The 24,118-nt window shown below is 49.5% G+C and overlaps 2 protein-coding genes across 3 annotated transcripts; both read left to right on the top strand.

The window, feature by feature from the left end:
• The first annotated feature begins 289 nt into the window (after nt 1-289).
• CCR2 (C-C motif chemokine receptor 2) lies at nt 290-8,178 on the top strand. Its single transcript, XM_059664300.1, has 2 exons — nt 290-580; nt 4,376-8,178. Exon 2 carries the CDS (start codon nt 4,387-4,389, stop codon nt 5,509-5,511), a length of 1,125 nt encoding a protein of 374 aa, XP_059520283.1. The 5' UTR covers nt 290-580; nt 4,376-4,386; the 3' UTR covers nt 5,512-8,178.
• Nucleotides 8,179-17,038: 8,860 nt separating this feature from the next.
• On the top strand, nt 17,039-21,621 carry LOC132215670 (C-C chemokine receptor type 5-like). 2 transcript variants are annotated; one of them, XM_059664299.1, is made up of 2 exons: nt 17,039-17,128; nt 18,707-21,621. In XM_059664299.1, exon 2 carries the CDS (start codon nt 18,715-18,717, stop codon nt 19,792-19,794), a length of 1,080 nt encoding a protein of 359 aa, XP_059520282.1. In that variant the 5' UTR covers nt 17,039-17,128; nt 18,707-18,714; the 3' UTR covers nt 19,795-21,621. The 2 variants fall into 2 exon arrangements, with proteins under 2 accessions (XP_059520282.1, XP_059520281.1); XM_059664298.1 differs by having other exon boundaries at nt 17,069-17,128; nt 18,686-21,621.
• Nucleotides 21,622-24,118: the final 2,497 nt, after the last annotated feature.

Genomic DNA, 24,118 nt, shown 5'->3' with positions numbered 1-24,118 from the left:
CTCTGACACAAAAGACCATGGAGCATTTCCTTTCATTAAAAAGCTCTCTTTAATGAAATTTCTAACCTGATCTTAAATCCATGATGCCACTGAAACCAGGGCACTTTGCACATAAAACCTCATTATATTTCCTCCACCATCATCAACAGCCCTGGCTAGCATGTATCCTCATGAAGCTCTCTTTAGCTCGTTTCATGCAAATTATCACTGGCAGGAGAGAGAGTGAAAGATTTCTAGATATAGAGACCCACAAAACAAAGAAGCTCTGAGTCGTTAGACACAGGAGCAGACGTACAGGGTGTGTCTGACTTACTCTCAAGGTTGCATAAGCAAGATTTCAAAATCAATCCTACTCTGGAGGCCTCAACCTAGCGGACACTGTTCCTGGCTGGCAAAGAAGAACTGCATGACTCTTCTTGTTTTCTTCAAACCTTTACCCTTACTCTTGTATCCCCGCCTTCTCCTCTGCAGGAAACTTTATTTCCTACTTCTGCACACCAAGTTCCTACCTCCAGATCTGCTTGGGTCAGTTGCTGAGAAACCTGACAAACCAGTGCCACTTGGAAGAAGCCATCCCCTGGTGAGTCGTGCATTTTCCATCACTTTGTGGATCATGGGCTCCGAGCATATCAGCTCTGGAGATGCAGGGACTGGGAGTACTCTGAGGGTCTGCACAGCCCAGGAACATGGGGGTGAGAAAGGTAGAAAGAGACGGGGGAGGGTGGCATCTGCCCCAGAAATGTTGAGCGAGACCATGTTGACAACGAGGAAGTGCAAAGCAGGGGGAGACCACCCCTCAGGGCCCAGGTGATTCAGAGAGTGCGCTGAAAAAAGAACAATCAAGAAAGGGAGGACAGCCAGGCATTTCAACGACTGCTCCTCTCACTCTGTCCCTCCCAACTCCCAAGGGCTTTGAAGAGCTGGAACTTTCTACCCAGAATTTTCTCCCCCTCTAGTCCAGGCTCCAAACCAAAATGTGCCTCTTGCCTTAAACCAGGAGGCCCACAGAGGCCGAAGTGAGGGGCTTACTTTTCTGAGAGGCAGCTTTTCATTGGTTCTGGGTGACGTGTCCTGACACTTGACAATGACACCTCGGCCAGTGCATTTCAGCCACCTCGCTAAGTGTCTGCTGCGGTAGGAGCTAAGTTGCTGGAGTGACAGGAGAAAGGTGGCAGGCAGGCGGCTGGCCTTCGAGAGGCCAGTGCAGGTAAACAACAAAGTGCAGAGAACGCACGGTGGAAGGGGTTGAGGCAAGTCACCCCCTCGTATTCCCTCACCCTGATCTGGATCATCAGAGCGAGGGTCTGGGCTAGATAATTCTAACTGCCAGACTTCCTGTGTGATACTGGAGTGCGGCACTGAGTACCACTGCTTCAGTCCACACTTTCCCATATGAAGAGGAAACTAAACCCTGATTAAATACAGAGCCGCCCAAGAGCTTGCTGCACTTAGGGGCGTGGGTCCCCAGTATACTCATTTTTCTAAGGTCTCTCGCTGGATTACCTGGGCATCTTGTCCTCAGTGGAGCATTCTGTTGCTCTGTCACTTGCAGCCTGCTAGTTCTGTTAACCACTTACTCCACGGATATTTATTTAGTAGCAACTATGTGCTGGGTTGGGTTCTGGGACACTGTGATACTTCATGGCAAAGCTGAAGATCTCTGCCCTCATGGAGCCTGTGTTCTAGTGGGAGTAGGGGGGGGGTGCAAGGTAAGGGGGTAGGGTATGTTTGTACATGCACCGGTGGACATGTTCATGTGGTGAGTGTGGATTCTAAGGCATGGGAAAATACCTAGAAAATCTGTTACCTGTTCTTTACACCCATCTCTGCTCTCAGAGCCTGGAAATGAGATGAAAGCCCTGAGCCCTTTGAAATTGAACAGCCCAGGGTCCCAATTCCAGCCCAGCCACTGCTTGCTTTGTGGATTTGGGAAAGTCATTTAATCCATCCATGCTTGCGTTTCTTCACTTGTAAAATGCATCGTTACCTCACACATTTGTTGCCATGAATAAATTAATTAATGCCTGAAAAGTATTTAGCATAGAGCCTGGAGCTTAACAGAGGACTAGCAGGCTGCAAGCGATTACAGTTTTCATTCTTTGGATGGATGCACTTGATCAGAGACGTTGGGTAGATGCTGCAGATTTCAAGAATCTAGCTCAGTGATACGAAATGAAAGATCTGTGAAATGTACCAATCACAGGAGGAATTAAAGAATGTATAAACATATAAAAGGTAAGATGTGTATGGAGATACAAACAAATTCAAAGTCACTGCCAGGAAAGAAAGAATAGTCCTGAGAATCAAGCCTGATGATGTTCAACGACATACTTTTTATTGGTGCCTCCGTTAGCCAGGTGCCATCGTAGGAGCTGGAGACAGAAACATGATCTAGTTCTTGACCTCAAGGCGCTCACAGAGTGTAGAAGATAAGGTGATATGGGCTTACTTAGAGGCATGCAACAATAAAGGAGGAGGCTTCAGAGAAGGGGAATTTGAGCAGGAGGTAGTGGAGGATGAATGGGCGCTCACCAGCCGTTTTAGGCAGAAGGGCCAGTATGTGCAAACCATGGAAGCCTGAAGGAAATGACGAGTTTGGGGAAATGGAGAGAAGAGGGCTATGTCTGGAGCAGAGGGCCTGGCATTTGAGGAGGGATTGGAGGTGAAGCTGAGAAGTGAGTTTAGAAAAAGCATGATGAGTAGTCTGGGCATGGCCTTTGCAGTCCCATCACATACACGTCGTAGGGCCACGGGGGGTTTTAAGCTGAGAAGGGCACGATACAGTTTCAGTTTGAGAGAAGGCAGAGTGAAGGGAGCACGGCCAGGAATAACCCTGAGCAAACGAGAGACCACAACAAAGGCAAGGGTGAGAAGCATCTGAGGCAAGGAAGTGGCCATTGAAAGAGGCTCAGAGGGATGAATCTCAGAGGTAGAAGTTTATGAGGGAGAAGTCATGTGGCATCATCATAACAACACAGAGCGTGTCTCCACACCAGGTGCTGCACTGAGTCCTTGTCTCCAGGCAACTTCATGACAGCCCAGCCTAGCTAATATTTTATACTAGTTTCTTTTATAAAGAAACTGATAGTTAAAGAAGTAATTAGCCCCAAGTTACACAACTTGTTAGTTGGAAGCAGAATTCAAATCTAGGTCTGTCTGACTCCTAAGACCTGGTTCCTAAGAGCCCAATTCTGCTTCTTGGGAAGTGTAGTCAAGGACAACAGCCAAATAAGAATCCACAGGTCAGAGCAAGTTTCCAGGGCTGTGCAGTGTGGGCTAAGTGGAATTTGAGGTGCCTGTATGATACCCACTTTGCCCACTGCTGTAGCTCTAATGCCTAAAACAGAGCCTGGCTCCTAAGAGGCGCTCAATAGATAAGTGAATAAGTCCAGGGGGAGATACACAGTAGACAGTGGAAAATTCCACTCCGAGGTATAGAAGGTGAAAGACGAGACTGGAAGACAGAGCTTTGGGAAGCACCAGTATTCAGGGGACTTAGAACCCTGAGATTAGGTGACACGATTCAGGAAGAACTCTGGAGCGAGAATGAAGAGGAAAAAGGTAAAGAGGTGAGAGCCAAGAATGGTGCCTGGGGACTCTTACAGTGTGGGCAAGGGGAGGAGACACCAACGAAGAAAATTCACAAGAAGTGGTGAGAGGCGCTAACCTGTTTTACTTGGAAGGAGTCATCAGAAGGATGGACGGCTCAGTGAGGATGAAACTGAAATGAAGCCAGGGCATTTAAATATCGGGTTGTCATGGCAACCTTAGCAAGAGTCATTTTGGCAAAATGATGAAGGCAGAAAGTTGAGTAGATTATCAGTTAGAATACTTTTGGCTGCAGGTCACAGAAAAGGCAACTCATCACGGCTTAAACACAGGGCCTCACTTTTCTCAGATAACAAGCGTGGGTTTGGGACTTGGGGACTCTGCTTAGATTTACTCCACTTCTCTGGGTCCTTCAGTCTCGGTCTCAAGCACCAACCCAAGCTACAAGAGGGGAAGGTCAGGCCGAGGTTTCTCTTGCGCCCCTCTTATCAGAGCAGAGTGCCTGCAGGAGCCTTCAAGCAGAGTCTCCTAGATTATCATCCCGGAAGGGGTCATCTGCAGAGGAGGGAGAGAGCAAGTGTGCAGCATATTTGCCTTATAATGAGAGTCGGGCTCTGGGGTGGCCAGTGGTGTTAGCAAAGAGCGGTTGCGGAAGATGATGAGCTTCTCTACTAGGAATAAAGGGAAGTGGCACACTAGCACGCATGCTTTCAAGGAGATGACTTTGAAGCAAAGACAAAGACTGGATGCTGCTGAAGGGGCAAGAATACGTTTAAGACGGAGAATTGGAGCAGTTACGTTGTGTTATCTTGTTCTCTGCTTGCAGGACGGAGGAGGATGGGAGGCAATGACACGTTGATCCAGCTCGGCCACAACATGCTGACCACATCTCACTCTCTGCTTACAATAAACATCTGGGTGGACGGTGCAGACCCCACCACCGTCTTCGACTATGGGGACGACAGCGCACCCTGCGTGAAGGACGACGTGAAACAGATCGCAGGCAGGCTGCTGCCTCCGCTGTACTCGCTGGTGTTCATCTTCGGGTTCGTGGGCAACCTGCTGGTCGTCCTCATCCTGATCAACTGCAAAAAGCTGAAGAGCATGACTGACATCTACCTGCTCAACCTGGCCCTCTCCGACCTGCTCTTCCTTCTGACGTTCCCAGTGTGGATTCATTCCGCCGCGAATTGGTGGGCCCTGGGGAACGTGATGTGTAAAGTCTTCACAGGGATGTACCACATTGGTTATTTTGGAGGCATCTTCTTCATCATCCTCTTGACCATTGACAGGTACCTGGCGATCGTCCACGCTGTGTTTGCTTTAAAAGCCAGGACGGTCACGTTTGGGGTGGTGACCAGTGGGGTCACCTGGGTGGTGGCCGTGTTCGCCTCTCTCCCAGGAATCATCTTCACCAAATCCCAAGCTGACGAGTCTGTTTACTCCTGCGGCCCTTACTTCCCAGTCGGCTGGAAGAATTTCCATACGATCATGAGGACCCTCTTGGGCCTGGGCCTGCCCCTGCTGGTCATGGTCGTCTGCTACTCGGGAATCCTGAAGACCCTGCTTCGGTGTCGCAACGAGAAGAAGAGGCACAAGGCGGTGAGGCTCATCTTCGTGATCATGATCGTCTACTTCCTTTTCTGGGCTCCCTACAACCTCGTCCTGCTCCTGGACACCTTCCAGGAGTTCTTTGACTTGAGTACCTGCAAGAGGACCAGCCAGCTGGACCAAGCCATGCAGGTGACGGAGACCCTGGGCATGACGCACTGCTGCATCAACCCCATCATCTACGCCTTCGTCGGGGAGAAGTTCAGACGGTACCTCTCCGTGTTCTTCCGAAAGCACATCGCCAAGCACCTCTGCAAACAATGCCCAGTTTTCTACCGGGAGACCGCCGATCGCGTGAGCTCCACCTACACCCCTTCCACGGGAGAGCAGGACGTCTCAGTGGGTTTGTAAATGAGCAGCAATTTGCTTGTTACTTTCAAGGGAGATAGCCATCTATCTAGGATAATAAGCCTCAGGGGTTTTGAACGACACAGACCTGCAGATCTCTAAAGTGTGTGCCCAGGAACCTCAGGGTTGCGTGTACCGAGACAGACTTATGTCACTCCTTGTACAGCCAGTGTGTACTCAGGGCATATTCCAGAAGCGCTGTGGGTAGAGATTGACTGCAGCCAGCTCGTCTCAGTTCCTGGAAAATGCCTCATTGCCGATGCTTACGCTCTTGCCCCCGCCTTCACCATTTCTTCACTCGCTCTGATTCTATCAGTCTCTTTAATCAAGTGCCCAGTGAGACAACTGTGGGTGAGTGGGCTCGGCCACGTGCAGGGGAGGGAGGCGTGAGAATGGCTGGGCCTGGGTGGGGATGCAGGCAAGGGGTTTGCTCGCTCAACCAGGCAGCGAGTGGCCCGGAGCCCCACCTCCCACCTCTGTTTGACTTCGAAGGCCTCCCAGGTCCTGAGCTCAGGGACTGTACTCACTTTCTGACAGCTTTGCTTGGGTCCCATGATCCTCTTCGGTGTAAGTGCATGACACATCCTCACTTTATTCTGTTCTATCTACAACAACCAGGCACCCTTCCTTTGAAATCTGTTAAACCTATTGTCCCATTGCCCCCATGTTTCTTGGGCCACATCGCCCTCTATAAAAATGTACACAGATGTTTGTTTGTGAAATACGCACCTTCCCTAATGAGATGAAAAATAAAGCCCTCGCTTGGTCTTGCCAGGGAAAGGGGAGGGTGGGAGGCAATGATTAGGAAAAAGGGTGGGGACCAGTGAGTTCCCCCATCAGGGGTGCAGGGCCATAGCAAGAGTGAGACCACCCCAGGAAGGTTTCCAGCATCAGCTGAGGGGGAGGCCAGAAAGGACCCTCAGCACCTCCCGAGGCCTCGTGTCGCAGACCTGACGGTGCAGCTTCTGCTGCCTCTGCCTCTCCAGGCCTCCCAGCCGCCCTGGCCCTGTTTCCCCAAAGCCCTTCTCACACCCCCGGCCCGTAGGGCGAGCCTACTTCAAAGGCCAGTTGGTGGAGGGTCCAGGAGAGTAAACCTGGGAGACCCTGAAGGCAACTGTACAGCAAGGACCCCTCAGTGGCCGGGAAGCGGGAAGACAGTGGGTGGGCGCCCTGGGCTGGGTCCTCAGGACGGAGAAGGGGCCTGGGCACAGGACAGAGGCCCCCGCACTGCCAATCACACATCAGCCATGTGTCTGTGTCTCCAGACCAGCAGGCAGGGCGGCCTCGATGAAGATGACTTTGTATTGGGGGCTGGAGATACAAATGTTTTCCACGGGGATGGAGGTAGGGTTGGGGGGTGAGATTAACTGGGGAATTTATATGCCTATGCATAGCCCATGGACCCAGACAATAGTGTGGCAAAGGCTTGGGAGGAGCGGGTGCGGGGAGGAGGCGGTCAATGGGGAAAAACACACACAATAGATTTAAAAAAAAAAAGTTAAAGATGAAAACTACAACTTGTGAATGCGCTAACCTACAGTTTAAGAGTTATTATTGCGCCCAGCCTGAAAGTGCTGTATTCGTCATGGAGACAATTCTGACTTTGAGCTTACAGTCTTGGACTGCAGCTCAGCAGACACAGCTGTAGGTCAGGGGGGTGGCGGTCTGCGATGCCCGGGCATCCGACCTAAATAGCAGCAGCTGATCCCACCGGGGCAGCCCAGCCCAGCCCAGCCCTGTCTTCATTCTCTGACTTGCTGCCAGGAATCTTGTTTTGCAGCAGTTAGTCTAGGAAGGCGTAGACGTAATCATATTTGAATGCTTCCAGCTTTGTCCATGTCCATGTCCGTGTTGATGCTTGGATTGTCCCCTTTGGCCAGTGGGAATTCCTAAATCAAGCTGACCCCTAGGCAAAGCTTTAACCTTCCTTGTAAAGAAGGGGATTAGTTCACCGAAGTCAGCAAAGACCTTGTCTCGGGTGAGCCGGGTTAAGAATGTGCATCCGCGGTACCCGGTGCACATCTGATCTGATGCAAGAAACACGGGCTCTCGGGACCTGGCTCTCAGGGGCTGGGAGCTACTGTGGTTTTGCTTTCTTGTTTCATGGCTAGAGACGGGGGGTGGGGGGGCGTCTTTCTCCCTCCGGTATGTGTATTATCCCAATGAATGCATTCAATTCTGTTTTGGTGATGAAATGTAGGTATTGTTATGACTCTGAAAATGAGTCAATGCTCTAATCATATTGTTTAAAAAAAAACATGTTGGTTAAAAACTCCCCCATTTCCTCCTCCCCCCAACTTTGGCAACCACCACTCCCTCCATTTCACCTATGAGTTTGACTACTTTAAATATCTCCTGTAAGTGGCATCGGGCAGTGCCTGTCCTTCTGTGCCTGGCATATTTCACTTAATATAATGTCCTCCGGTTCTCCCATGTTACAGGCCTTTCTTCTCTTCTGAGGCTGAATAATATTCTGCTCTGTATATATCACATTTCCTTTACCCATTTAGCAACATGTGTAAAATTTCAGTTATACAAGATGAGTAAGTTCTAAATGTCTGCTTTACAACATCATGCCTATAAATAGCCATCCTGTATTGTACACTAAAAAATCTGTTAAGAGGGTAGGCCTCGTGTTAAGGGCTCTTACCACAATAAAAAATTAAAAAAAAAAAACTGCCTGCTTTGTTGTTCTGTGGTGTGATGATTGCAACTTTTCCCTCCTTCCCCGTGTGATTACACAAGCCTGTCCTTGCTGTGTGACCTGCAGGCGGGACCCCCCCACCCACCCACCCACACACACAGGTGGCCCAGCCGGTGGTAAGTGAGCGGAAGGGACATGGGCCGTTGTGAACAGTGGTTGGGCTGAGCCTTTAACTGTCCCTGCTCAGCCACAGACAGGACGTCCCAGACCAGGACTCCTTCCGCCCAGGCATCCTGGGGACCAAACGAGAAGACACAGAGAGCAGAGCACAGCGGCCACACGGCGGCCACACGTCCCCGCAGCAAGACGTCTGTGTTAAGCCCCTGAGTTGTGGGGGTTGTTTGCTAAGCAGCAACAAAGCCAATTAATACGTATGATAGATAGAGGCTTCCGAAATGAAATCCAATGTGGCAAACACACCCGGGGATCTATGAGGTGCCAGACTGGGTCAGATATGAAAGCCTGTGCCCTTTTCATTCTATTTTTTAAAATATGTTTTTATTGATTTTAGAAAGAGAGGAAAGGAGATGGAGAGAGAGAAAAACGTCGATGCGACAAAAACATCGATGGGCTGCCTCCCGCACTGGAGATGGAGCCCACAACCTGGGCATGTGCCCTGACTGGGAATGGTGCCTAGGATGACACTCAATCCACTGAGCCACACCGGCCGGGCAATGTCTGTGTCCTTTGACCTCACTGCTTGGGGGAGAGGGGGAGAGAGTGGGGTGATTTATAAATCACAATGCTCGCTGCAGGGCACCAAGACACGTAGATGTGAACATTTTTGCGAGCCCAGAGGAGAAAGTGACTGACAACGATAGACCTGCATCGCTGTAATAACAGCTCTGGCAGGATTTATCCCCACCAGGGAGAGTGCAGTGTGAATGTGCCGACACCTCCAGTTCTGAAGTGGGCACCGCCAGGCTCCTTTCTCCCGGGGGAGCATGTGAGCGGGCTGATGGAGTTCAGCGGATGCCAGGGAGGGGCAGCATTCCTCGGGATGGGTATCCTGAGACTTTTAGTAGCGTCGGGGGCTTGACACAGCCCACCCCACGCCATCTTCCTTGTGTGGGCAGCCGGAGGCATGTGAGCCTGCAGCCTCCTGGGAAGAAGCCATCCAGACCCCATCTTTCCCCTTGGCTTTCTCCCATTATGAAAACGTCCCTGACACATTGAAGTGGCCTCGGGTGAGAGTCCCCAGCAGCAAAGGCCGCCAAGGGGCACCTTGCAGGACAGAAGAGTGTCTGGGTAGGTGACTGGCCTCTGCAGGGTGACTGGCCTCTGCAAGGCATCCCGTAATCTCCTGGTTCATAGGTCGATGCTCAATCACAGAACTCAGGGGGGGGTGGGGGGGCCTGGGTGTGGTGAGTGACTGTGGTTGGAAACTTCTTGAGATGCTGCTGCGTTGGCAGCAGGTTTGAACTTGACCCTGGGTGCTCTCACATCCTTGGGATGTCCTTGCTGCCCCAGTGCCACGCCCTGTCTCCCCTGCCACTTCTCTCCAGCGCCCTCTGCCCTTGCTCAGCTGGTCTGCTGCCTAGTGGACCCCCTTCAAGAATGTGGGGCCCGTCGCTTCTATAGCAGAAAAAGGGTCAGTGACCTTAAGGTTAGTGAAGGCCGTGGAGTCTGTTGATGGCTTCCAGGACTGGGGCTTTATGTAGGAGCCAGTTAATAAACATTCTTGTTGCCTTGACTGGTTTGGCTCAGTGGATAGAGCATCAGCCTGCGGACTGAAGGGTCCCAGGTTCGATTCCGGTCAAGGGCATGTACCTTGGTTGCAGGCACATCCCCAGTGGGAGGTGTGCAGGAGGCAGCTGATCGATGTTTCTCTCTCATCAATGTTTCTAACTCTCTATCCCTCTCCCTTCCTCTCTGTAAAAAAAAAAAAAAAATCAATAAAATATGTTTAATAAAATAAATAAATAAACAAACATTCTTGTTACTCAAAAAGAAAAAAAAGAAAAAAGAAAATGCGGGGCTGGCCTCCCCTTCCTCATATGATTCTCTGGGAGCTCCCTCCTTGGTTCCCCTCACTCCTCCCCACCAATCCCACCCACTTCTACAACCCTTTCCTGCCACATGTTTTCTCCTTATAGGGACAGGAGTGGGAGGGTTGACATGGTGGGCGGCAGGGGGCGGGGCAGGGCTGGTTCTGTCACTCAGCCCTGGGGAAGGTGTGTGACCAGGTGTCAGTGGTTTTCTTAGAACTGCAGGGTACTTAACACCTCCTTGCCCTCAGCCTCAGAGTACAGCTGCCAGTTCTGGGGCAATGGGCAAAGTCCCACCTAATATCCTGTTATGCACAGAGTTGCATAGAGAGCAGATCACAGCGAGCCTACTATGCTCCTGAATCAGTACATTAGACTTCTGTCACTGCACCTAAGGTCGCATCCACCCCAGGTCTGGACAGTGATTTGAAAAAAATACCCAACTGGTAAAAAAAAGTTTTAACCATTGCAATTAGACAAGAAGAAGAAATAAAAGGCATCAAAATTGGAAAAGAAGAAGTAAAACTGTCCTTATTTGCAGATGACATGATATTGTACATAAAAAACCCTAAAGACTCCATCAAAAAACTATTAGGCTTAATAAATGAATTTGGCAATGTAGCAGGATACAAAATTAACCCCAAGAAATCTGAGGCATTTCTATACACCAATAGTGAACTTACAGAAAGAGAGACTAAAAAAAAAATCCCATTTCCCATCGCACCAAAAAAATTAGGATACCTAGGAATAAACTTAACTAAAGAGGTAAAAGACCTCTACTCAGATAACTACAGGACGTTGAAAAAAGAGATAGAGGAAGACATAAACAGATGGAAGAACATATCATGTTCTTGGATTGGTAGAATCAACATTATTAAAATGTCCATACTACCCAAAGCAATCTATAAATTCAACGCACTTCCCATTAAAATACCAACGGCATATTTCACAGACCTAGAACAAACTCTCCAAAAATTCATCTGGAATAAAAAAAGACCCCGAATAGCTGCAGCGATCCTGAGAAAGAACAAAGTAGGTGGGATCTCAATACCACATATCAAGTTGTATTACAAAGCCACTGTTCTCAAAACTGCCTGGTACTGGCACAAGAACAGACATATAGATCAATGGAATAGAATAGAGAGCCCAGAAATCGACCCGAACCAATATCCTCAATTAATATTTGACAAAGGAGGCAAGAACATACAATGGAGTCAAGATAGTCTCTTCAATAAATGGTGTTGGGAAAATTGGACAGATACATGCAAAAAAATGAAACTAGACCACCAACTTACACCATACACAAAAATAAACTCAAAATGGATAAAGGACTTAAATGTACCATGGGAAACCATAAAAATTCTAGAAGAATCCAAAGGCAACAAAATCTCAGACATATGCCGAAGCAATTTCTTCACCGATATAGCTCCTAGGGCATTGGAAACTAAAGAGAAAATAAACAAATTAGACTACATCAAAATAAAAAGCTTCTGCACAGCAAAAGAAACCATCAACAAAACAACAAGAAAGCCCACTGCATGGGAGAACATATTTGCCAATGTTATCACCGATAAGGGTTTAATCTCCAACATTTATAGGGAACTCATACAACTTAACAAAAGGAAGATAAACAATCCAATCAAAAAATGGGCGAAGGACCTAAATAGTCACTTTTTAAAAGAGGACTTTCAGAAAGCCAAGAGACATATGAAAACATGCTCAAAGTCACTAATCATCCAAGAAATGCAAATCAAAACAACAATGAGGTACCATCTCACACCTGTCAGAATGGTTATCATCAACAAATCAACAAACGACAAGTGCTGGAGAAGATGTGGAGAAAAAGGAACACTCATGCACTGCTGGTGGGAATGCAGACTGGTGCAGCCACTATGGAAGATAGTATGGAGTTTCCTCAAAAAACTAAAAATGGAACTCCCATTTAACCCCATGATCCCACTTCTAGGAATATATCCCAAGAAACCAGAAACACCAATCAGAAAGGATATATGCACCCCTATGTTCACAGCAGCACAATTCACCATAGCTAAGATCTGGAAACAGCCTAAGTGCCCATCAGTAGATGAATGGATTAGAAAACTGTGGTACATCTACATGATGGAATACTATGCTGCTGTAAAAAAGAAGGAATTCTTACCATTTGCAATAGCATGGGTGGAACTGGAGAGCATTATGCTAAGTGAAATAAGCCAGTCAATGAAGGAAAAATACCACATGATCTCACTCATTTATGGATAATAAAGACCATTATAAACTTATGAACAGAAATAGATACAGAGGCAGAGCAGCCTCGAAAAGACTGTCAAACTACAGCGGGAAGGCCAGGGAGGGTTGTGGGGCAGGAGGGGAGGGTAAGAGATCAACCAAAGGACTTGTATGCATGCATATAAGCATAACCAATGGACATAAGACACTGGGGGGTAGGGGAGGCCAGGGGATTGTCAAGGGCAGGGGGGAAAAAAAAGGAGACATATGTAATACTCTTTGTAATACTTTAAGCAATAAAACAATTTTAAAAAAAGAAAAGAAAAAAATACCCAAAATCCAAGAGCAGACTTTTCAGGGGAGTTAGGGGGTTTCCACCTTGTCTAACCAAGGGGTGAGGTGGACAGTCTGCACGTGCCTATGTGGCTTGATGATTTACCAGGGCATCGGGGCATGGTGCATGGGCTGGAGGACGGGGTTATCCTGGAAAGGGTCTGGAGGACAGAGACAGTGGGAATAGAGGACAGCATGGTGACCTCCCAACCCTCTTCAGGACGGGTGTCTGAGGCAGAGGGTGAAGGGCGATGGGAGTCACAGGACGCCAGCATCATTGCTGAGGCACACCGGTGACACAGTGTGGCCCTGGCTGGGGTGTGTGTCTGTGCATGTTGTGGGCGGGGGAGGGGGGTGCGGGGGTTCTCCCTTTTTCTTCGAGGACTATAGGGACTCTGGCTCTCCTGGTGAAGGTGGCTTCGGGGACACCCGGAGTGTCTTCCTTGGTGGGGAGATCAGAGACTGACAGCAACATCCAAACAAGCTGTCCATACCAGTGACCAGTGGAAACGCCCAGCTGTCTACTTACAGGGCTCTGTTGGACAAAAGAAGCCGACAGGAAGGAGGCCAGAGTCTGGGATCCAGTTACAGGAGGTTAAAGGACAGGCACATCGAATCCCTGACAATAGAAGTCAGAGTGCCCTGGTCTCTGGGCAGGGCACAAGGGCGCCTTCGGGGTGACAGGGCCATTTCCTGTCATCTCGATCTGGGTGGTGGTTGCGTGGTGCCTCTCCCAGCTGTCCGCCTAGGGCTAGTGCACTAGGCCGCATATCAGTTACACCTCAATAAAAATAACAGCTAAAGAACTATATAAGACCGGGGTCCTCAAACTTTTTAAACAGGGGCCAGTTCACTGTCCCTCAGACCGTTGGAGGGCCGGACTACAGTTTAAAAAAAAACTATGAACAAATTCCTATGCACACTGCACATATCTTATTTTGAAGTAAAAAAACAAAATGGGAACAAATACAATATTTGTATTTGCATGTGGCCCGCGGGCCGTAGTTTGAGGACCCCTGATATAAGACGTTGAATAATGTGAGCCAGTGCCTACAAAGCCATCTTTAGTCTGATAAGAAAAAGAGCAGCACCCGGAACTGGTACACATGGGAGGGCAATTAACCAAAAGGTACACGTAAGAAAAGGTCTGGATTAAAACACAATGTATGTTGAGAGGGACTGTTTTGAGATTGTGAGAATATGCCTAATTTCCTCCCACTTTCCATTTTCCTGTTTTTCCCAACTTCATACAATGAGCATGTGTTGGATTTATGATTAGACATTTGTTTAAAAAAATTAAAGGATGCGTTTGCTATTTTTACAGCCTATCTCAGTGTTGACTGACACTGACCTACAGTCCCTTTGAGCCCCAGGTATGTTCATGTGAGCTGCTGTGTGGCAGGTTTGAGCTCCCTGTGCTCAAGCAGGTGGCCCCTCGAACCCCAGGAGAAGACCGATGTTCTCCTCATCCTGTGGACGATTCTCTGAGTACATGGTCCAGAGATGGCCTGGGTATGGAGCGTGAAGCAACTCTTGGAGCTTGGGGGCAATGACCAGATGTAGAGCAGCTGTTTAAGGACTGGCCTGAGACACCCTCCAATACGGACATCATACGGAAGCGAGTGGCAGAGCAGTCAAAAGGCCATTTCTGGCGGGAAGTCTGAATGCCCTGCCTCTGAGGATGGGAGCCTTGGAGAGTGGGAGGGACCGAGTGACAAGGGAAGCAGAGACCAGGAAACAAAATCACAGGATACACTGCTCATTTGTTGTCATTGTTATATCCAGAACAGTGTTTCGCTGATGAAATGCTGAAGAAGTTACCTTCCCACTGGTTCTCACTCCCTTGTGTATCTTGGGACGGACCCCTATCGCAGGCGCTGACCTGAACTCACCTCTGGACCCAGAAACCTGGGAGGGGGTCAGGCACCCTGCTAAGCTGTGATTCCTTGTCTCCGCCTATTCCCATCTAATGTGTATTTTCCAAACCACCGTGGTCCGGAGTCATTCACTATTTAAGTGGGGAGCTGCCTTCCGGGCCCCCAGGCCTGAGACATCACTGGACAGATGAGGAAATGGAAGCCTAGAGAGGAAGTCTCTTGGTCGAGAGCACAGGGTGAGTGGGCACCACAGTGTGGGCGAGGGAGCCTGCTCCTTGCTCCACACTGCCCTCTAGGGGTGAGCACGCCGTCAGGTCCTCAGCCACCCCAGTGACCAACACGGAGCGAAGCCCCAGCTCCATGTGAGAAAGTCTGAAACAACCACTGTCTCCTGCAGAAACGTAGGGTTTGTCCAGCAGCATCTGAGATCCTCACCAGTGTATTAGCAGGAAACACCAGAACCAAAGCTGCACCTGCCTTCTGTGACATTTTACATCCATTTCTTTGCTACCCGTTTTGTGAACTCTTTCTAAAGCACCTTTATAGTTCCCTGCTTAACTAACCCACAGAGGACAGGCATCTGCAAAAGGACCTATACTCGTCACATCATTCGATATCCCCTCCCGCCCCCCCACCCGGCACAGAATAAGCACAATAGAAGCGATAGACATTAACATTATTTTCCTAAGCCCTGCTGAGAAACCACAGGCCACCTAGAATATTCCCTCCCTTGTTTAATTCACGTCCCCACCCAGCTCCTTGGGCAGCCAGTAGCTCGTTCTCTGTGTCTATGGGTCTGTGTATCACTCGATCTTGACCACAGACCTATCGAGTAGGTTTGTGTGTTTGATTTGTTGCCCCATTTCCCAGATAAGAAAACTGAGGCCTGGAGAGTTTCCGTAACTTGCTCGGGTCGCATAGTAAATAGCGACGCTGGGGTTGAAATCCAGCAACATGACTGCAGGGTATGGTTCCGAGTCGTTGCCGCTTGAATGACACACAGGATGAACGGGGGGACATTTTCCTTATGGCTCCCTGTCCTGGTTAGGGTGACCAGCCATTGGGCTCTGTGGTCACACAAACATATGTGCCCACGCGGGGCGGTTCTGGATTGGGGGGCTATCCCTATGCTTTCCCGGCGTCCCCTGGTCTCCAGGCACCAGGCGTCAGCTTCACTCTTTCAGCTTCTCATTTGCTGATACTAAGCAGCTCTAAACTAGTACAAGGACCCCAGAGACCACTCTATCTATCTATCTATCTATCTATCTATCTATCTATCATCTATCTTTGTTGATTTCAGAGAGGAAGGAAGAGGGAAAGAGAGAGAGAGAAACGTCAATGATGAGAGAGAATCATTGATTGGCTGCCTCCTGCACACCCCGCCATTGGGGATCAAGCCCGCAACCCGGCATGACTGGGAATCGAACCGTAATCTCCTGGTTCATAGGTCGATGCTCAATCACTGAGCCAAGCCAGGCGGGCAACAACTGAGGCTTTTAGCTAAGTCACCTACCACCAAGAAAGCTTGATGTGACCGCCTAGTATTGTCATCTAGTCCTGAATTCGACCCTATTCTTCTGGCATTTGCTGCCCATTTCATGTTGAAAAGTTCTCACAGCTCCAGATAGGTTGTATTCTGGGAGTGGGAACTCCGCCACCGCTATACCTGGCACAGTACACGCACCCACCAATGCCCTCGGGGCCGGAGGGCTGCAAAACAGTGAAGAGGTAGAGTGAAAACTCGTACTGACGTGCCCCTCTAGATACCCCAGAGAAAGGCGGGCAGCGGGGTTCGCTCACAGGTGAGCCTACAGTTAAAATGCTTTAGGGAACCAGTTGTTTTCGTTTACAGAGAAAAACCGTTCAGGGTGCTGAGTGTGTCAGTTGCAGTAGGCAAGGCGGTGGGGAGAAGGACGGGTGTAGGGGGGCACGGGGTTACTATGAAGGATTCCCCTCTCAATTTCAAGTCGTTTTGAGTTGGCTTCATTGACAACAAATGGGAAGAGGATGGGGCCCTCGGCCTTTGGGCCTCACGCTGACAAGCCCTGAGGCCTTGCACACATCATCTGCCCCTCGGGCAGCAGGGATTTTGTTTTTGTTTTTCAGTAAAGCGAGGGCGTTTCACTAGATACATGTGAATATTCTAGTTCCAATATCCTCCCGTTCTTTCTGTTCCCTAACAGACGCTGTGTAGTTGGATGAGCAGGGAACCTGAAGAAAACAGTGTAACTAGGGAAGCCCACGTTGCAGACCAGAAATCTACTCCCCAGCCTATTTAAAGCTCAAGTGAAAAAGGAAAAGAAAAAGGAGAACTGTTTACTGATTTTTTATGTGTTTTTTTTTTGCCCTGCAATATACGTAGGCATTACAACTCCACCCCCCTTTAAGTAGAAGCTGCTTAAGTTTCCTGTGTGTCTGCTGCTATATGCTTGATTTGCACAGCTCAGCTGGTCAGAAGAGCTAAGACATCCGTCCCCACCAGAAACTTCCCGGTAAGTCACCTCTCAGTCACTTTGCCTATGAGTTAGCCCAGCGTCTGTGATGAGCACGAGCCTTTACAGGAAGCCCATAGGGGACATTAGACAAGCACCAGGTGCTCAAAGGACTATCTTAAACGATCATCTCGACGCTCAGGAAAGGCTTAGAATTTAGAATGAGTTTCAGACGGTGATAACATCGAAGATACAAAACACGATTATGAATGAAAAATTCTAAAGGAAACAGTATTATTTCTTTGGAAGCCCCGACCTTTCAAAAGAAAGCTTTGTCAGAGAGGGGATTCTTGGCGAAATCTGGGTAGCGATTACCTTCTGATCAGGACAAACCCCCCCGGCAGGATGCCCTCTGAACATGCGCCCCACCAGAAGTTGCATCTCAGTCTGGTTCTTTTGGTGTGGTTTTTTTTTTTTTTTTCCCCCAGAAGAGAGGAAGGCTGAAAATTGCCCAAATTAATATCGTTACAAATATCAAAGTCTCCCTTTAACATATGAGTCTCACAGCACAGGTTCGTGTGTGCTCCTTTTTCTGGCTCAGAACTTTAAAGGGAGATGTTCTTCCCCAGCTGCCCAGGATTAGAGAGACTTCTCAGGCCAGAAGTGGAACGTGGGGAGCTGGGGCGAGCCGGAGGGTTGCGAAGGAACGGAGCTATGGCAGGAAGGGTGGTGGCAGATGGAACATTTCCCACTTGGCCATTCCTTGTGGATGTGGAGACCTCTTACTCATCGCAACTCAGGAACTATAAACACAAACTTCAGAGGAAAGGGGACAATGTATGTTACAATTGGATGTTGGCTCTTAGGACCTTCTCAGGGACCCAGCATCCGCAAGCCCATTTTGTTCTGGAGAGAGAGAGAGAGAGAGAGAGAGAGAGAGAGAGAGAGAGAGAGAGACCAAGACCAAGCTGATGGCCCTGCCCGCTGGTTCTCTCACCAAGGAGTGAGGGACAGGATGACATGGTGGGTAAGTGTAGGTTGCCGGGGGTTCCGAATCAGTTGCTCCCCAGCCGTGTGTCTTTGGGTAAGTCCTGCCTCCTCTCTGGACTTGGAGATTCTCGTCTGCAACAAGGGAACAGTCACGTGACCTGCCTCACTGGGTCACCTTGAGGATTAGTTGCCTCAGGGAAGCTTAGTGGTTGGCATGCCTGGCACCCTGGGAAACCTAATGACCAGAGCACGCCCGAGGCGATGCTCACGGAAGCCCTCTCCAGGGAATGGCAGCTTCGGTGTAGATTGCAAGGCAGTGCTGGACTGATGGTGCCCGGCTCCGTTTCTTGAAATTGTTATTAAAGTTTCAGCCACTCCATGTGGCTATGGGTCCTTTGATGAGTTTCCCCAACAGGGCGAATAAGCAAGGAAGCTAGCGGCAAGCTTTCCCTTTATTTTCAGAGTTCATTCTGTGCCCCCCCCCCCAAAAAAAAGGAGCTCAGTTAAATGTAGAAATTTATGTATCCATGTTAGGGCCTCCTTCATGTGTAAAAGCGTTTGCAGACATGGTGGGCCCCTCGGTGGCTTCTGGGGCTTGATCAGTGATCACTGCTTCTGTATCCACAGGGCTGAGCACAATGGATCAAGTGCCAACCATGATGGATCGAGTGCCAACCACGATGGATCAAGTGCCAACCACATTCTATTACCTTGACTACAGCATGTCAGAGCCCTGCCAGAAAACCAACGTGAGGCACATCGCGGCCAGGCTGCTGCCTTCGCTCTACTCGCTGGTGTTCATCTTCGGGTTTGTGGGCAACCTGCTGGTCGTCCTCATCCTGATCAACTATAAAAAGCTGAAGAGCATGACTGACATCTACCTGCTCAACCTGGCCCTCTCCGACCTGCTCTTCCTTCTCACCATGCCCTTCTGGGCTCATTACGCAGCCGGCCAGTGGGTCTTCGGGAACGCCATGTGCCGGCTTCTGACGGGCCTCTATTTTATCGGCTTCTTCTCCGGAATCTTCTTCATCATCCTCTTGACCATTGACAGGTACCTGGCGATCGTCCACGCTGTGTTTGCTATAAAAGCCAGGACGGTCACGTTTGGGGTGGTGACCAGTGGGGTCACCTGGGTGGTGGCCGTGCTCGCCTCTCTCCCAGGAATCATCTTCACCAAATCCCAACAAGAGGTGTCTCGTTGCACCTGCAGCCCTCACTACCCAACCAGTCAGTATCGTTTCTGGAAGAATTTCCAGACCTTGAAGATGGTCCTCTTGGGCCTGGTCCTGCCCCTGCTGGTCATGGTCGTCTGCTACTCGGGAATCCTGAAGACCCTGCTTCGGTGTCGCAACGAAAAGAAGAGGCACAAGGCCATGAGGCTCATCTTCGTGATCATGATCGTCTACTTCCTTTTCTGGGGTCCCTACAACCTCGTCCTGCTCTTGAACACCTTCCAGGAGTTCTTCGGCCTGAACAACTGCAGTAGCTCCAATCGGCTGGACCAAGCCATGCAGGTGACGGAGACCCTGGGCATGACCCACTGCTGCATCAACCCCATCATCTACGCCTTCGTTGGGGAGAAGTTCAGAAACTACCTGTCAGACTTCTTCCAAAAGCACATCGCCCGCCACCTCTTCAAACGCTGCCCCATCTTCCAGCGAGAGGCCCCCGAGCGCGGCGGCTCTATCTACACACGCTCCACGGGGGAGCAGGACATCTCTGTTGGCTTGTGACCTGCACTCGGTTTTTAGCCCCAGGCTGGGGGTGGGAGCAGCTATTTCAGAAAGGAAGTGGCTGTCATAGAAGGCCAAAGATCTACCCATCTATTTGGCATCTGCCCTTCCATTCTAGAACCAAAACAAGTGGGTGAAATAGCCCCTTGTCATCTGCCCTCCACGGACCTCAGCAATCGACGAATGCTCCCTTCCCTGTAAAAGTTTATTATAAAAAATTGTCCCCCAAGAATTGCTGATGCTTGAGTTTGGTTGCCTGACCAGGCACAACAAAATGAATCAAGACACGTGCTGAATAGTTTCTTGCCTGCACAAGGCAATGGACAGGTTGTAAATGTCTGTAGATCAGTCCTTGTCTTGCGTGGGGAGGAGAGACTTGGACGTGGTCAGTTATGAAAGGCTGTCTCCTCGTGTGACCTCCCTCCAAGGTGGGCAGTAAGTTCCCCAGGCACTCAGGCCCAGGTGAGAGTCCATGGCCGGGGGACCCACTGCTGGTGGAAGAGAGGGATGCTGAGCCCCAAGCTGCAGGCGCTGCACGCAAGGGCAGAGCTGTGTGACTGGTTGGGAGGAAGGTGTGGGCTGGGGTGTGAAGAACCTACATACCCCAGTAGAGCAGGGGCCTTGGCCAGCGTTGCAGGGGTTCATCCGGTGCCCTGAGGAGGACCTGGGAAGGTGAGCATTTAGGGCAGGGGGACCAGCAACATGCAGGTCAGGGTGAGGAGGCCTCCGCTGAGGTCACGGCACAGGCAGGGGTGGGGTGGAGGCGAGTACATTCACAGCATTTAGGGTAAGAGTCAGCAGAGCTGGGCAGATTGGGGTGGGGGCAAAGGGGCACACAGAGACCCTAGGTTTCAACGTGCAGACTGGAGATGCCCCAAAAGAGGCTTCCAGGAGGTTTAGGTGAAAAGCAGGAAGGGGAGGTGGGAGAGGAGGGGTGGGTCTTGTGAGCTTGCACGCCGCCTGGTGCGGACAGACTCTGGCTGTCTCTCACTGATGCCCCAGCTCTCAGAGCATCCTTCCCGCCCCAGCTCAGTCACCAGGCATCTCCCGGAGGCTTTGAAGCGACAGGTGTGTGAACGCGTGTGCCTGAGGCCCAGGAACACTGCCAGCTCAGATAGGCAAACCTACATAGTCCATGAAAGCCCAGAGCTTTATAAGCATTGAGCCAAGAGGTGAGGGAAGCCCAAATGACTAAGAGTCTGCCTGCCACGCTCACACCCCCCCCACCCCACCCCCCTCCCTCCCCCACACTGTCTAAGCATGTCTTCCGGATTTAACCCTATCAATAGGCGGAGAGGAGAAGACACTCACTCATTTGGAAACAGGCTGCCGCCCGCTGCATAAGCCACAAAAAGTACCATTGATCAACCTCTGTGTTTCGGGCTGCGCGTGGGGCCTTTAGATACTCTTTAACGATGCCTCCTCCAGACAACTCGTACCCAAACTCTAAGAGAGTTACCCATTTGGAAGGGAGAACTATGGGGCTTTTTTTCCTCTCTGCAGTTGCTACTTTTCTTACTTAGCACATGCCTGAGGATGTTTTGAATTGCAGTCGCTAGGACCATGGTAGTCAACATTAGGTGAGGAAACATACAGGAGTGAGAATCACCCGGGAGAGTGTGTCAGAAAAATAGGAGGTGTTAATGATTTTTTCTCAAACTCTGAAACCTGAACCTTGTGGGTTGTGGTTGTGGACAGGAAGTGACTGAAGTACCTAATCTTTCCCTCTTAAGGCGGTTGAGGGGGCATAAGTAGCATATGATTCTAGCCTCTGGCTTGATTCAGACATTCTGATATCTTTGTATCTATCTATCTATCTATCTATCATCTATCATCTATCATCTATTATCTATCATCTATCTATATCTATATAGATAGATGATAGATATAGATATATGGTCTTTGTATGTATATAGAAAGTTACAAATTGCTTGGAAGAAAATGTGTCTAATAAAACCACCCTAAATGATACTCTTGTTCTTTCAGTGAAGAGTCCATTTAGACACTAGCACTTAAATTGTGATAGCATTTTGTAAGTAACTGGGAGAATTTCACACATGTATTGAGAATTGTATTTTTTTTTTTAATAGTATGAATAGTTTAAAAAGTTGACCCGGTACCTGGGTCAAATTTCCAGAATAATTTGTATTTAACGATGCTACCTCCAGGATGGAGTTTCTGAGCAACTGACCCTGGAAATGGTTCAATTTCCAATTTAATTCTATGACTCAAATAAAAGAGTTGACACGTTGTTGTTGTTGTTGTTTTAAAAAAGCACCCCATGTGTGTTGAAGCATTCGGCAGCTGTGTGTGTTTGCAAATGAGGGCGCTAGCTAACGCCAAGGCCTCATGGGCCTGCAGTGCTGAGTTGAAGGCAATGGGAGGCGGGAGGCGGAGGTTGGTTGCTATAAAGGTTGCTTTTTGTTCACTTACAGTCTCTCTCAAACACCTGGCTGCGTGATGGCAAGGACGCCCATGTGGATTTCTGTGCACGCGTCCCATCCGCAGAGAGCCCAGGTGGGCCAGGTAGAGGTGACGTCTGTGTACACTCACGGTTGGGAACACACTGGTTTCCAGGTTTGCAGCCTGCTGTGCTGCCACCTTCCAGCAGGTGGCAGCAGAGCCAGCAGCCATCCTACTGGGACGTGGGTGAAATGCGCAGAAGACAAGGACAGCTGGAGCTGGCTCTTAAGACAACTTCGCCCAAACAGCATTGAAGGGCCGCCTTCCATCTGCTAGGCCTAGAGGAGGCATGAGCCCAGGAAGGGACAGGGGCCTGAAGTTAGAGTAGAGGGACGGGGTCAGGGACAAGGGAGACCTGTCCCAGACGATGAAGGCAGCTGTTTGGGCAGGTTGGAAGGTGTCAACTTTTAGGGCCGAGATACATCACTTCTTATCTCCTTTCCATCTTAATAAGTGACTCCAGAATGAACATGAAGAAATAGCTGCCCGAGGTGTCTGCAGCCTTACCAGGGCCCGCCCCCATGAGCTCCTTCCGCCCATTTCCTCCCTTCTCCTTGGCCTGGACCCTCCACTGCCTACTCTTCTCAGGAGTTCTGACTCCATTCACCATCCCCTGGGGGAAGGGACCCTGCTCCTCCACACAGGGGCCCCTGCCAAGGAGGGCAGTGCGCACATGCCGCGCATACAGTCCTTAGCAGGGAGGAATAAGGTACAAATTCGTAAATTGGAATTCCGTTTACACTTGTATTCCAAGGGTTCTCAAGTTTAAACAGCTCTAAGTTAAAATGCATTGGCACTTCCACTGCTACGATTACATTTACAAGTCGTTTGTTTTCTATCGGAGGGAAGAACAGACAACCAAACATGAACGTCAACCTCCAAGGGTAACCTTTCTGATGGAGGTATTCGACTTGCCACCAGCTACCCCGGAGGCTAGAAGTGGAGACGGAAGCGGAGGAGCATAAGGTGGGCTATCTAACTGCCCTCCCTGCTAGTCTAACCTGTCGGCTGACAGTGGCAATGCGAGAGCTTCCCGAACCATCCTGGCCAGGAGGGACAGAGAAGGCAAAACCGAAACGCATTTCCCTAGCGCCTTCGCGTTTCAGTAAAATCCACTGCAGAAACCTTGCTTGTGTTTTTTCCGAAACATCGCCAAACGTTAATACGTTAAATTATACAGGTCATAATTGTGCCCAATTTTTCTTCAAGCATTTTTACAACTCTTCTTTACGTTCGGCCCCATATTCTTGCTCTTTAATTTGATGGTAAGTTCTGTGCCATTGCAATTCTGTCATGTTTCAGGAATTTATTTTTGCTTCTTTTTCTGAAGGTGGTAACTTGGTTTGTTAAGTATATGTGTAGAAAGAAGTCCTTTTCGAACGTGGTTCAATGGAAAGGCCTTCGTTAAGAACGCTGTGCTATACTGCCCCCTTGTGGCCACGTTAGCAATCAACAAGGGCATCCCCCAACCACCTGGGCCACAGAGAATGAAGATGGAGCCTTTTTCCCTTCAGCGGTTTAAATCTTGTCTGCTGGCATTCTTGTTTTTCTGAAGAACAAGTGGAGTGTGGATGGGGTCGCAGGTTGATGCCTGCGGTGAGATAAAAGCCCCAACTGCCCCTGCCAATCTCTGCAGATCGCTGAACTCACGATCTTGCAACAAGGTCCCAAAATGTCTTGTGACAAAGCTTTCTCATAGCCCCTCCCACATTTCTCTTGCAGGTACCAAGTGTTTGTAGGTGGGTTTCTTTTACATCCACACCTCCTGTCTCCCTTATGGATATCACCTCGATTTGATCACTTACGGTGTCATAGAATTTGAAACCAGAAAGGTTGCGAAGATCAGCCAGTCCAACCCCCT

This window comes from Myotis daubentonii, chromosome 14 (assembly GCF_963259705.1).
Source record: "Myotis daubentonii chromosome 14, mMyoDau2.1, whole genome shotgun sequence".
Lineage (NCBI taxonomy): Eukaryota > Metazoa > Chordata > Mammalia > Chiroptera > Vespertilionidae > Myotis > Myotis daubentonii.
Note: the sequence above shows the minus strand (reverse complement) of the source record. Positions and strands in the feature narration are given on the sequence as shown.